General features: G+C 36.5%; 1 protein-coding gene across 2 annotated transcripts in view; it reads left to right on the top strand.

Moving 5' to 3' along the window:
* The window catches only part of CWF19L2 (CWF19 like cell cycle control factor 2), a 230,590-nt gene that overhangs the window by 174,922 nt on the left and 39,954 nt on the right, over positions 1–15,714 (top strand). For both annotated transcript variants that reach the window (XM_059070794.2, XM_067038548.1), the window contains exon 13: positions 9,298–9,510. In XM_059070794.2, coding sequence (XP_058926777.2) covers positions 9,298–9,510 — 213 coding nt within the window. The remainder of the gene's footprint in view (positions 1–9,297; positions 9,511–15,714) is intronic.

Raw genomic sequence — 15,714 nt, 5'->3', positions numbered from 1 at the left:
CTGTTGTGCATGCATCTGAATTTGGAGCTTTAAGTCCAGAGGGCAGGCTATTGGGAAGGAGAAATGAATGTAAAGCGGGGGAGACTAAGAGCAAGAACACGCTAGAACCCACAGGCATGAGCTGGAATTCTCGAGGATGGACAGATACATGTGTCAGTTTATGTTGCCTCTGACCTTGGTGGTGTGGATACTCTGTAGATTAGGCTAGAAGCTAAATACACACATGTGGCCTAGAAATCAGAGAAGCTGAAGGAGGATGGTGGGAAAGGTGGGGCAATTGCAGACTCAGATGCTGCCTTTTATAAGGAGGTGAAACAGCAGTTCAGTGACAATGTATGCAAGCTATAACAATGGCTGCTTTATTTCTACTCTTCAGGTCTTCTATAAAAACCTCGTTACCCATTGTAACCAGAAATACACTGAAAAGGGAATTCTGGTATGTCTATGTCGGACTAGTCAAACTGACCCAGTGACCACAACCATGTTACCTTGGCTCCTCTCTTTAAACTATACTTAATCTCCAAATAAAGAAAACAAAATCGTGCTTCTGTCCAACATGATAGAACTGTCCTACATGCAACCAAAAACAGGCTCTTTCCCCAGAATAGAGTACAAAGCTACTATTATGTTAGATGGTAAGGGGATGAGAAAGGGGAAGAAAAGAAAGAGTTTTTGTTAATATTTAGGTGTATATTCACACATATAAATTCATATCAAAATATTGAAAGGATATCATAACTATTACAATATTAATTTCTGAAACTGGTTATGGAGTTTCATCTAGTAATTATACCTGCTTTCCTCTACTACCCATTCTGTATTCGTTTTGTCCTCAGCAACATCTTTGCTGGTCATGGTCCCTTGCCTTGTGGGGTGATCCAATCCTTCATTCAGAAGGTCTGGGACATTTATTAGCCATCCTGACTTAATTGAGTTGTATTTTATCATTGACTTTAATCATAGGCCATGAGAATACCAACAAGAGGTGCCCTAAAAGGTAACCTATATTCAAGATATACTTCCTCTTACCTCCATTATGTAGTACCAGCCCAATTTTCCCTTTATAGTCAGAATCAATCACTCTAGAAAGTACAGTAACTCCCCTCTTTGCCTTTTGATTCAGTGGAATGGAGTAACAGTGGCCAGGTGGCTGTCAGAACTTCAAGTTCATTGAATCATTGTGTCCCTTGATAGATGCATTCCTCTCTTTAGAACTAAGACCTCTAGATTAGTAGAGCCTAAGATCACAGAGTTGGGAAGCAGAAATTTTGCTAGTGTATCAAAAGGGGCAGTAGTGAGATAGGTCACTCCTATTTTTTTCCCCCTAGATTCCCATACCTATGAATTCTGGCTGTGGGAAAGATAGCATCATAGTTTGGGTGCTGATTTAGAGCGCTTACTTCATTCTGAGAGACATAGCCTTAGTTTACAAGACATCACCTATCCAGCACTTGTAATTAAATCTTAAAAAGATCAGTTCAGTGTTCTATCCAGCCAGCTACTTCAGATGGTGGGGAACATGTTGAATTAGTGAGCAGTGCTGCTTGGTAGTCATCATTGTTGCATGGTGACTGCAATGGGCATAAACATATTTCATCTGCTGTGAAATTATTTCTTTGGTCAGAAGCATATGTGTGATACCACAGTGATACAAGTCCAGAGATGGTAGTTTTGGCAGAATCACTCTATGCAGTGGAGGCAAGTCAATGTCCAGCGTAAGTGTCTATTCAAGTAAGAACAAAGTGCTGCTCCTTCCATGATGGAAGCAGTCCAATGTACCCAACTTGCCACCAGATAGCTGCCTGATCCCCCAAAGGAGTGGTGCTCGTATCAGAGGCTCGGTGTTGATCTCTGTTGGCAGATTGGGTATTCAGCAGTGGCTATAGCCAGATCAGCTTTGATGTTGCTGAGCTCTTGAATAGTTTCCATACCTGCATGGCCACTTTGTTCACAAGCTCATTGGAACAATGGTAGGAGTGGCTAGTGACATAAATATTTTCACATGAGTCACAAATATCTTTGTACTCTCTATCCATTTGGAGAGGTCTGTCCATGTACCTCTTTCCCAGACTTCCTTGTTGGTAATCTCTACTTGTGTTCTATCCAGGTCCCTGGCCATCCAGCCAAACCATTTGCCATAGTACATGAATCAGTGTAGACCTGTATCTGTGGCCATCTCTCTTTCCAGGCAAAGTGAACTCACTGCTCAAAGTTCTTCTTACTGAGATAATTTCCCTTTATGGCCATTCCAGAGTGGGACTGTAGTGCTGTAGCTGTCCACTTTGGGTGGTGCCTGTGTATCATGCAGAACCATGTATTTATTTTTTTTAATGTTGATATAGATGAACCTATATTTAAATTTTTATAGCTTTTTTTTTTTTGAGATTCAGGATCTGATCAGTGTTTGTGCATTGTGTTTATTATATCTCCCCAATGTAAGAGTCCCTAAGACCATCCTCACTTCTGACACCAGCTTCAAGTTCAGGGATCCCCAAGCCCACCTTCAGCTTTGATACTTTACTACAAGGACTCACAGAATTCCCTAAAAGCTGTTAAATGTACAGTTAAGGTTTATTACAGTGAAAGAATACAGATGGAAAATTAGTCAAGGGAAGCATCTCATGGAGCTGAATCCAGGAGAATTTCAAGCATGAAGCTTCCGTTTGTCCCCTTTCCCAGTGAGTCATGGACAGCACTAACTTCTCCCAGCAATAATGTGTGAAATACACAGGGTATTGCCAACTAGGGAATCTCCCCCAAGCATCGGTGTGCAGTTTTTGTTAGGATTTGGTCACATAGACATGGTTGATTGCCTGTGAAGATGACAGTTTCCAGCCTCTCCTCAGATGGAGCTGATACTGTGTGGCCCAAAGTTCCCAGGATAAATCACATTGTTAACATAGATGGCTCGTGTGGCCCAAGACCCTCAGATAAACAAAACCACTCTTTTAGGCAGGACATTGCAAGTGCTTAAAGATTACCTTCCAGGGACAGAAGGCAAAGGCCAGACATCTATTTGGGTACAGTTAATTTTTTAAAACACAGGTTTATTGAAATATTCACATGCCATACAAATTCACCCATTTAAAGTGTACAACTCAATGTTTTTTAGTATCTTCACAAATATATGTAACTGTCACTACAGTCAATTTTACAACATTTTTATCACTCAAGAATAAACCTTTAGCTGTCACCTCCTAACCCTCTTAAGTCCTTCTCCATCCCCAGCCTTAAGCAGCCATGAGTCTGTTTTCTGTCTGTATAGATTTTGCTGATCTGGATATTTCATGTATATGATAGTGATTTTTTGTGACTGACTTCTTTCACTTAGCATGTTTTCAGGGTTCATCTGTGTTGTAGGGGGTATCAGTACTTCATTTCTTTTTTATAGTGAAATATACTCTGTTGTACAGATTTTATGTTTTGTTGATCTGTTCATCAATTGATGGGCATTTAGATTGTGTACAAGGTTTTTTTTTTGTTTTGTTTTTGTTTTTTGCGGTATGCGGGCCTCTCACCGTTGTGGCCTCTCCCGCCGCGGAGCACAGGCTCCGGACGCGCAGGCCCAGCGGCCATGGCCCACGGGCCCAGCCGCTCCGCGGCACGCGGGATCCTCCCGGACCAGGGCACGAACCCGCGTCCCCTGCATCGGCAGGCGGACTCTCAACCACTGCGCCACCAGGGAAGCCCATGTGTACAAGTTTTAACTGTTATGAATAATGCTGCTGTAAAGATTCATATACAAGTTTTTGTTAGGCATATATTTTCATTTCTCCTGGGTATATACCTGGGATTGGAATTGTTAGGTCATATGGTAGCCCATATGTTTAATTATTTATTAATTAATATATATTGAATTGTTTGAGGAACTGCCAGACTGTTTTCCAAAGCAGCACCATGACTTTACACTCCCACCAGCGGTGTTTGAGGGTATCAGTTTCTCCACATCCTTGACAACACTTGTTATTATCTGACTATTTGATTCTAGTGAGCATGAAGTGGTAACTTCATTGTAGTTTTCATTTACATTTCCCTGTATATTTTGGCCATTTGTATATCTTCCTTGGAGAAATGTCTGTTTAGATCCTTTGCCCATTTTAAAATCAGGTTGCTTGTTTTTTGTTGTTGTTGAGTTGTAGGAGTTCTTTATGTATTCTTGTTGTAAGTCCCTTATCAAATAAGTGATTTACATATATTTTCTCCCATTCTGTGGGCTGCCTTATCACTCTGTTGAGAGTGTCCTTTGGTGCACAAAAGTTTTAAGTTTGATGAAATCCAACTTATCTATTTTTTCTTTATTGCTTGTGCTTTTGTTGTCATAGCCAAGAAATCATTGCCAAATTCAATGTCATGAAGCTTTTCCCCTATGGTTTCTTCTAAGAGTTTTAAAGTTTTAGCTTTTAACTTAGGTCTGTGATGCATTTTGGGTTAATTTTTTTATATGGTGTGGGGTAAGGATCCAACTTCATCTTTTTTTGCATATGAATATCCAGTTTTCCCAACACCATTTGTTTAAAAGACTGTCATTTCCTGATTCAGTGGTCTTGGCACCCTTACTGAAAATCATTTGACCGTATATGAGTTTGTTTATTTCTGGGATCTCCATTCTATTCCATTGGTTTATATATCTTTCTGTATGCCAGTATCACATTACTTTGATTATTGTAGCTTTATAATACATTTTAAAATCAGGATGTGTGAGACCTCCAACTTTGTTCTTTTTAAAGATAGTTTATTTGTAGTCCCTTGAGATTTCATATGAATTTTAAGATGGATTTTTCTATTTCTACATAAAACATCATTGAGATTTTGATAGATGTTGCATGCATTGTAGATCACTTTGGGTAGTAATGACATCTACTCCCCTTTCTTTTATGTTATTCATTTTAATGTTATAACTTTTATCACATTTTTCTTATTTATTTAGGTAAGAGATTCTCAAAGTTCTAAAATTTATAATATACTATCCTGATCTTGTACCATCTCATCAATTTTCTTTAGGACTCTATCTAAATGAAAAAGAGGCATATTTTCATGCCCCTCTTGTTTTCTTCAACTCCTTTCCTCCAGCAAATATTTTCACTTTTCCCCTTCTTGGTCTTATGTTCTCCATTATCTGTTAATAGTCTGTCCATTAAAAATTTTTGGTTGGGGGTAAGGTCATAGATGTATACATGACTGATAAAGGTAAAAACATTTTGTGTCAAACCCCAAAGAGAAGGTAATGGGAAAATGAAAATAATTAGAGGATGTAGGAGGAGGGAATTATTGTTCTGGGATAGATGAGTATCATATTTCAGTTGTGTTGAAGAATCATTCAGACTTAATTTGCAAGTCTGTCCACTATTTAAATCAAAAACTATGAAGAGATCAGAGAAGTTCAGCATCATTCATGGAACATAGATTTAAAAAATAGAAATACTGTCTTGTTTTCAACTGATTTTATTTGAATTGAATATATTCCCTGACAAGTTATGAACTGATTTTTAATAATAATATTTTTAACAGTATATCATATGAAAGTAAAGTCACATGTAGAATTACATATTCTGCTGACTAATATATTTTAGAGAAGATAAATACCCATCAGATATCTGTATTCTCTTTTTTTTTTTTCTGCGGTACGTGGCCTCTCCCGTTGCGGAGCACAGGCTCCGGACGCACAGGCCCAGCCGCTCCGTGGCACGCAGGATCCTCCCGGACTGGGGCACAAACCCACGCTCCCTGTATTGGCAGGCGGATTCCCAACCACTGCGCCACCAGGGAAGCCCTGTATTCTCTTTTAATTAGTACCTTAACTTGATTGGGTATGTTTATTCTAGATGAAATTTAAGGTTTCTTTTAATTCTTTATTCTGCTTCATAGATTATATTCACAATATTCCCTTTCTATGTTTTAAGATGGGTTTGTTAAGTGAGAGAGTCTCACTATATGCCAGGCACTCTCAGTTTTACAATCAAACTGTGTTTGATTCCTGGCTCTGTCTCTTAATAATTATGCGATTTTGATTAAGTTATTTAGTCTCTCTTAGCCTCAGTTTTTTAATGTCAAGTGAGAATGACAATTCCTATGTTGTAGAGGTATTTGGCTGAGAGGATACTTAAAGTTTCTATTAATATCTAGCATGTAGTTAGTCACTATTTTCATGAAAATTTTAGTGACCAGTTTGGACATTTTTCAAAATTTGATACATTATGGTTGAGATAAAGGTCTGAAGTTAAAATAATAATTTGTAAATCAGGAGATTACATATAAATAGACAAACCTGAAAGAATAGAGAGATAATCAAGGATTAATAAAGAGAAAAAGTGGGGCTTCCCTGGTGGCGCAGTGGTTGAGAATCCGCCTGCTGATGCAGGGGTCACGGGTTCATACCCCGGTCCAGGAAGATCCCACATGTGGCGGAGCGGCTGGGCCCGTGAGCCATGGCCGCTGAGGCTGTGCGTCCGGAGCCTGTGCTCCAAAACGGGAGAGGCCACGACAGTGAGAGGCCCGCGTACCACAAAAAAAAAAAAAAAAGAGAAAAAGTGGAAGATAAAAATTAATTCCTGAAGCTAATGTGCTCTGAGAAATACCTTACTGATAATAATCTTTTTACCTGATTCTATCAATAATGACATTTTAGAAATTTTCTTCTGTTTACATTTAGTTTTACTTCTCTTCTTTTTCTAGTTTTTTAAGTTGGAAGATGACATCATTGATTTAAGGCCTCTCTTGTTTTCTAATATAAGTGGTTAGTTCTGTAATTGTCCCTCTAGGTACTGCTTTCACAGTACACCATGAATTCTCACATGTCCTGTTTTTCTTTTATTGTAGTTCAAAAAACTTTCTGATTTTATTTTTTTGATGATCTGTGGGTTATTTGGAAGTACACTATTTAATTTTTACTTACTTGACTATTTTCCATATATCTTTCTGTTGGGATTTCTAGTCTAATTCCATTGTTTTCAGTGCACATACTCTATGTTACTTGAATCCTTTTAAATTTATTGAGAGTTTGTTTTAAGTCAGAGAATGCTGTCTGTCTTGGTAAATGTTCTCTGTGCACTTGAGAAGAATATTCTGCTGATGTTGGATACAATTTCTGTCAATGTTGGTTACGTCAGATTGGTTGATAGTTTGTTCAAGTCTTCTGTGTGCCTATTGATTTTCTATTTGTTTTATCAATTGTAGAGAGAGTGGCACTTAAATTTCTGACTACAGTTATGGGTTTGTCTATTTCTCCTACAGTTCTGTCAAGTTTTTGCTTCATATATTTTGAAACTATTATTAGGTGCATAAACTTTAGGATTGTTTTGTCCTCTTGATGGTATAAGTCTTTTATTATTATGAAATGACCTTTATCCTTCATAATATTCTTTGCTTTGAAATCTACTTTCTCTGACAGGTGTACAGGCACTCTGGCTTTCTTCATATCTATTTAAATATCTGATAAGATCAAAACAGTCATTTTCTTTTTGGTATTTAGTAGACTAAGTAGAACTTAGTCTAATGGAAGAAAAACATAAGTTAATGAGCTGCTTTGATACAGTGTGGTCCTCATGAAACTGATGTGAATATAGTACTGGAGGAGCTTGGACGATCTAGAAAAGTTCTTTCATGCAGGTGACAACTAAATATAAACCTCAGATTAAAAAATGAGTAGGGGTAGGAATGGCAAAATTGAGGGCAGAATTGGTCGGAGAACAATATTTGCAAAGCCTGAACGTAACAGTACTTTTGGGGACTAAAGTAGGGTGGCAAAGTGTAGAGTTTGAGTAGGGATGTGATCACATGTGACTGAGGTGACTCACATTTATGAGTCCTTATTGTGTGCCAGGCATGTGTTGTAAGGATTAAGAAAGATAACCCTATTAGATGGATAATATTGTTATAGCCATTGTAAAATGAGGAAGTAAAACATAGAGAGAGAGCAGAGAGATTAAATAACTGCCCAAGATTATACAGACAGGAGATAGAATTTTACCATGGTTATTCTGACTATAGAACCCATGCTCTTAACCATTATACCGTTCTGTGTCTATGACTTAGTAGGCCAAAGAACAGTTTGAACTTGATCCTGTTCACAATGTAGAGCTCTTTGAGGATTTTAAGTAGGGACATAAATAAAATAAGTAACTAAAATTTTTGTTTCAAAAACATCACCCTGGCTACAGTTTATGTTGGGGGAGGTATAGAGAAGGTGCCTTGAGATACAGTTGAAAAATGTTTTATGTTCTATGTGGAGTGTATGCTAATTTTATTTTTTTAATTTTTTTTCATAGATGAGGTTCTGGGATTTTTTTTAATAAAAATAAACTTAATTCCTAATTTAAATAAATTAGGAGTTTGGGTTTAACAGATACATACTACTATATACAAAATAGACAAATAAGGACCTACTGATAAGCACAGGGAACTACACTCAACATCTTGCGATAACCTATAATGGAAAAGAATCTGAAAAAGAACACACACACATACACATACACATATATATATACATATTTATTTACACATATATATAACTGAATCACCCTGCTGCGCACCCAAAACCAACACAACATTGCAAACCAACCACACCTCAATAAGATACATAAATAAATAAACTTTTAACGAAGTTTTTAGCATTATCACACCATTATCACACACACCCAAATTAACAATATTTCTTGATACTGTCAGTGGCTGTTAGCCAAAGACCACCAGGGGCACACAGAGTTAAATGAGTTGGGTTTATTACTTATTGCAGCAAGGCAGAATGCACACCATGTTGAATTGCTCAGTATCTCAGTAAGAGGGTGGTAGAAAAGACTTATTAAAGAATTTGGTTTTGTACACATGAAACCTACATAGTTTTATAAATCATTGTTACTGCAATAAAAACAAATGAAAAAGAAAATTATTTTTAAAAGAGAAGGGGGAACATTGCTCTCAATACTTTCAATATACATATTAGCAAATTGGCTGGTAAGTTTAATAGAGTGTATGCTAATTTTAAAGTGAAGGTTGTTCTTAAACTCTCTGTGGTTCAAGTTCCTCATCTATTAAATAGAAATGATAATGGTTCACTCATCATAGGAATATAAAACAATCAAATTGCATAGAACTGCACATAGTAAATACTCAGTAAACTTTAGCTGTGCTGATGATAATAAATTGATCCTTACAGGTCAAGCTTAAATTTTAATCATGTTTTCTTTTTTCTTTTAATGTAAGAGTTTTATCACAGGACTTACAGATATTACTTCAGTATGCCACAGTACAATAAACTGAATTAACTGCTACCTTCTCCCCACTACTATTATTTTTTTTCAGTTTATGGGAAAAACAGATGGAGACTATTACACTCTGGATGACATGTTTGTCTCCAGAGCAGCTGAGAGAGAAGGTTTTGGTGAAGAGGATGAGAATCAGAGGAAAAAAGCTATTGCTGAGCACCGGAGTCTTGCTGCACTAATGGAAAAATGTCTGTATTGTTTTGAAAGCTCTCAATTTCCCAAGCACCTTATTGTTGCAATAGGTGTTAAGGTAAGAAATATAACGTTTACTGCCCTAAGGAAACGATTCAGTGGTATATGTAAATTTGCCTCTTTCTTCATATTCTTATAAGATTCTAAGAAATCTGTCTTGTCTCATTCTGTTTCAAATATTTTCTTTTCTAAGTTCCCATGATTCTTAGGATCTTCTTTAGAGTGAGTATAAATATCTAAATGATATGAAGCTCCCATTTTATGTAATTCTTCTCTATAGAGAGGCAGCATTGAGTAGTGCTCAGGCCCTAGACTTTGGAACCAGACCACCTGGATTCAAATTCTTGCTTTGCCATTTACCATCTATGTGATCTTATTTTCATGATTGGCACTTGATTCTCAGTATTAAAATCACTTCAGAGCTACTTAGTCTAAAGTAACTTCTGCTTCTTCCCTTACTTTCTTATAAAACCTTTTTGTTTCTTTATAGAATATCTCATAATTTGAAGAAGTTTATTTTACAGTTGTAGCTTGGTATCCATGGGGGATTGGTTCCAGCGGTCTCTCTATACCAAAATCCACAGGTGCTCAAGTCCCATAGTCACCCCTCCATCTCCAATTCCACATCTGTGGATTCAGCCAACCCTGGATCATATACACAGTATTTATTGAAAAAGGTCCATGTATAATTGGACCTATGCAGTTCAAACGCATGTTGTTCAAGGTTCAATTGTATTTTGTTTTACTTGTTGAGTGTCTCCCCCAGTAGTCTGTAAGTGCTCTGAGGGCATAGATAACTTTTACTCATCATTGTATACCACACATGTATTCCCATTATATACCAAGGATGTATGTTTATAGTCACTTCTTTCAATAAATGTTAATAATCACTTATTTAATAGTCACTAATAATAGTCATTTATTTCAGTATTTGGCAGTTTCTTTTTTTTAAACATCTTTATTGGAGTATAATTGCTTTACAATGGTGTGTTAGTTTCTGCTTTATAACAAAGTGAATCAGTTATACATATACATATGTTCCCATATCTCTTCCCTCTTGCATCTCCTTCCCTCCCACCCTTCCTATCCCACCCCTCTAGGTGGTCACAAAACACTGAGCTGATGATCTCCCTGTGTTATGTGGCTGCTCCCCACTAGCTATCTACTTTACATTTCATAGTGTATATATGTCCATGCCACGCTCTCATTTTGTCACAGCTTACCCTTCCCCCTTCCCATATCTCAGGTCCATGTTCTAGTAGGTCTGTGTCTTTATTCCCATCTTACCCTTAGGTTCTTCATGATCTTTTTTTTTTCCTTAGATTCCATATATATGTGTTAGCATATGGTATTTGTTTTTCTCTTTCTGACTTACTTCACTCTGTATGACAGACTCTAGGTCCATCCACCTCACTACAAATAAATCAATTTCGTTTCTTTTTATGGCTGAATAATATTCCATTGTATGTATGTGCCACATCTTCTTTATCCATTCATCTGTCGATGGACACTTAGGTTACTTCCATGTCCTGGCTATTGTAAATAGAGCTGCAGTGAACATTTTGGTACATGACTCTTTTTGAATTATGGTTTTCTCAGGGTATATGCCCAGTAGTGGGATTGCTGGGTCATATGGTAGTTCTATTTGTAGTTTTTAAGGAACCTCCATACTGTTTTCCATAGTGGCTGTATCAATTTACATTCCCACCAGCAGTGCAAGAGTGTTCCCTTTTTCCACACCCTCTCCAGCATTTATTGTTTCTAGATTTTTTGATGGTGGCCATTCTGACTGCTGTGAGATGATATCTCATTGTAGTTTAGATTTGCATTTCTCTAAAGATTAATGATGTTGAGCATTCTTTCATGTGTTTGTTGGCAACCTGTATATCTTCTTTGGAGAAATGTCTGTTTAGGTCTTCTGCCCATTTTTGTATTGGGTTGTTTTTTTTTTTTGTTATTGAGCTGCATGAGCTGCTTGTAAATTTTGGAGATTAATCCTGTGTCAGTTGCTTCATTTGCAAGTATTTTCTCCCATTCTGAGGATTGTCTTTTGATCTTGTTTATGGTATCCTTTGCTGTGCAAAAGCTTTTAAGTTTCATTAGGTCCCATTTGTTTATTTTTGTTTTTATTTCCATTTCTCTAGGAGGTGGGTCAGAAAGGATGTTGCTGTGATTTATGTCATAGAGTGTTCTGCCTATGTTTTCCTCTAAGAGTTTGATAGTGTCTGGCCTTACATTTAGGTCTTTAATCCATTTTGAGTTTATTTTTGTGTATGGTGTTAGGGAGTGTTCTAATTTCATACTTTTATATGTAGCTGTCCAGTTTTCCCAGCACCACTTATTGAAGAGGCTATCTTTTCTCCACTGTGTATTCTTGACTCCTTTATCAAAGATAAGGTGACCATATGTGCGTGGGTTTATGTCTGGGCTTTCTGTTCCATTGATCTATATTTCTGTTTTTGTTCCTGTACCATGCTGTCTTGATTACTGTAGCTTTGCACTATAGTCGGAAGTCAGGGAGCCTGATTCCTCCAGCTCCGTTTTTCGTTCTCAAGATTGCTTTGGCTGTTCGGGGTCTTTTGTGTTTCCATACAAATTCTGCCACTCTTATTCAACATAGTTTTGGAAGTTCTAGCCACAGCAATCAGAGAAGAAAAAGAAATAAAAGGAATCCAAATCAGAAAAGAAGTAAAGCTGTCACTGTTTGCAGATGACATGATACAATACATAGAGAATCCTAAAGATGCTACCGGAAAACTATTAGAGCTAATCAATGAATTTGGTAAAGTAGCAGGATACAAAATTAATGCACAGAAATCCCTTGCATTCCTATACACTAATGATGAAAAATCTGAGAGTGAAATTAAGAAAACACTCCCATTTACCATTGCAACAAAAAGAATAAAATATCTAGGAATAAACCTACCTAAGGAGACAAAACACCTGTATGCAGAAAATTGTAAGACACTGATGAAAGAAATTAAAGATGATACAAATAGAGGGAGAGATATACCATGTTCTTGGATTGGAAGAATCAACATTGTGAAAAAGACTCTACTACCCAAAGCAATCTACAGATTCAATGCAATCCCAAATTCTTATATTAAGTAAATAATGATAGTGTACCTGATGTATGCCAGAACCTAAGTAGTCACTGGGGAAAAGTAGAAAATCAGTATACTTGTGGAGCTTGTATTGTAGTGAAATAGAGCAGAGAATAAAAAAATGTAATGATTGCCCTGATTTAAGAAAATGTTGTTATGAAGTAGATATAGAGTGGAAATGTGATAAAATAATGGGAGAGTATTTTTGAGAAGGTGGTCTAAAAGTCTTCTCTGAGGAGGTATTTTAGTAAAAGTATGAAAGATGAGAAGAAGCAAGCAACATGAAGATATGAATGAATATTGTTTCAGAAAGAGGTATCAGTGAGTGAAAAGCCTTGAGGAGGAAATAAGGCAGGCATTTATGGAACATAAAAAAGATCACTATAGCTGGAGTGAAGTGAGTGAGAAAACGTGGTAGGAGAGGAAGTTGAATGAATGCTAGTTTCAGGAACTAATAGTTTGGGGAATATACATATACATATTAATTAATTTGTTTGTTGTATATACATACTTACACGCACAAGCACCTGTGTATCCACAGACCTGGCATTGACTTTTCCATTCCAATTCTAGTCTTTAATATCTTTAGGTCATTAAGACAGTCAATCAGTTTGGATTTTGGTTTCTTTATTTCCTTACCCTTCCTTTTCTTTCTTTTCCTCTAGACTTTATCAAAAAGTAAAAGTAAAAAATTACATTCAAAATTTAATCAATCAAAAACCCCACCTTAATCACTTACTTGCATTAATTTTTCCATGTTCTTTTCTAGATTGTTACATAAACATTTGCAGTTTCATAATTATGACATTATATATAAATATTTCATTCCCCTTTAGTCTAGTTCTTACCTTTAAAAAATGTAAGAATAAATTAAACATAAAGTAACAAAGTTTTCAATAATTCTTTACAAGAAGTTTGGGTTTTTCTCAATGACTTCATTTTCCCTAATGCACTGAAGACAGGCCAGGTCCAGAGGAGGCCCAGAGGTATGAAGTGTACAAACCTTTTTTTAGCCTCTTGCTTTATAGGCAGTGTCCCAAAGTAGGCATTTCTCAATTAACTAGTGAAAGGAAACTGTTGGCCAGTAAAGAGACATTTTCCATTTCTTCAACTCATATATTATTTCATACATTCCTTTTCCTATTCTTCTCAGTTTTCCTTTTCTGCTGTGAGGTAATCCACATTTTCCAATTAGAGATTTCTAAAGGTATTAAATCTTCTTTTGCCTTTAACTCACTGAGCATTGGCTGATCTGTTTCTTCCCTCTCAGACTAGTCGTTTCATTCTGGTTTCATATCTGGTTTCATTTCTGGTTTCATTTCTGGCTTTAATATCATTTGAATCTCTTTTCTTGGTCTATGCTTTATTATGCTATCTTAGCTTTAAAAACTGCTATCTATCTTCAGCCTTTCATCCATGAATATTTTAATATAGAAATGTTTGAAATACTGGTTTGAAGGAATTTCACCTATTTGCTACCATATCTGACTGCTTATCCCATCTATTGTAGCTAATAGGTTATTTTATTAATCTCAATAATCAGTAAGAAATTATTCCTTTTAGTTGTTACCTAAGTTAATTATATACGATTATGAATTTCTAAGGAATTACTTTGTTAGGTAGTAATAATTAACAGTATTCTAAAGCAGTTCAACAATTCTCACTCAGCTTGAATTTCTAATACATAAAGTTAATGTCATAAATCCATATGTATTAATGAAGCTATGTGAGTACTCATTAGGGTTAGACAGTTACGTAAGTTTCTGATCATAAATTGTCCCTAGCTTCTCCCTCTTTTTTTTTTTTAAACATCTTTATTGGAGTATAACTGTTTTACAATAGTGTATTAGTTTTTCCTTTACAACAAAGTGAATCAGTTATACATATATTCCCATGTCTCTTCCCTCTTGGTCACCCGCACTCCCACCCTCCCTATCCCACACCTCTAGGTGCTCACAAAGCACAAAGGTGATCTACCTGTGCTATGCGGCAGCTTCCCACTAGCTATCTAATTTACATTTGGTAGTGTATATATGTCCATGCCACTCTCTCACTTCATCATAGCTTACCCTTCCGCCTCCCCATATCCTCAAGTCCATGCTCTAGTAAGTCTGTGTTTTATTCTCGTCCTACCACTAATCTCTTTATCACATTTTTTTTTCTTAGAGTCCATATATATGTGTTAGCATACGGTATTTGTTTTTCTCCTTCTGACTTACTTCACTCTGTATGACAGACTCTAGGTCTATCCACCTCATTACAAATAACTCAGTTTCATTTCTTTTTATGGCTGAGTAATATTCCATTGTATATATGTGTGACATCCTCTTTATCCATTCATCTATTGATGGACACTTAGGTTGCTTCCATGTCCTGGCTATTGTAAATAGAGCTGCAATGAACATTTTGGTACATGACACTTTTTGAATTATGCTTTTCTCAGGGTATATCCCAAGTAGTGGGATTGCAAGGTCGCATAGTAGTTCTATTTGCAAATTTTTAAGGAACCTCCATACTGTTCTCCATAGTGGCTGTATCAATTTACATTCCCACCAGCAGTGCAAGAGTGTTCCCTTTTCTCCACACCCTCTCCAGCATTTACTGATTCTAGAGTTTTTGATGATGGCCAATCTGACCGGTGTGAGATGATATCTCATTGTAGTTTTGATATGAATTTCTCTAATGATTAATGATGAGCATGCTTTCATGTGTTTGTTAGCAATCTGTATATCTTCTTTGGAGAAATGTCTATTTAGTTCTTCTGCGCATTTTTGGATTGGGTTGTTTGTTTTTTTGTTATTGAGCTGCATGAGTTGCTTATAAATTTTGGAGATGAATCCGTTGTCAGTTGCTTCATTTGCAAATATTTTCTCCCATTCTGAGGGTTGTCTTTTGGTCTTGTTTATGGTATCCTTTGCTGTGCAAAAGCTTTTAAGTTTCATTCGGTGCCATTTGTTTTTTTGTGTTTTCATTTCCATTTCTCTAGGAGATGGGTCAAAAAGGATCTTGCTGTGATTTATGTCGTATAGTGTTCTGCCTATGTTTTCCTCTAAGAGTTTGATAGTGTCTGGCCTTACATTTAGGTCTTTAACCCATTTTGAGTTTATTTTTGTGTGTGGTGTTAGGGATTGTTCTAATTTCATACTTTTACATGTAGC

Source organism: Kogia breviceps, chromosome 7 (assembly GCF_026419965.1).
Source record: "Kogia breviceps isolate mKogBre1 chromosome 7, mKogBre1 haplotype 1, whole genome shotgun sequence".
NCBI lineage: Eukaryota > Metazoa > Chordata > Mammalia > Artiodactyla > Physeteridae > Kogia > Kogia breviceps.
Note: the sequence above shows the minus strand (reverse complement) of the source record. Positions and strands in the feature narration are given on the sequence as shown.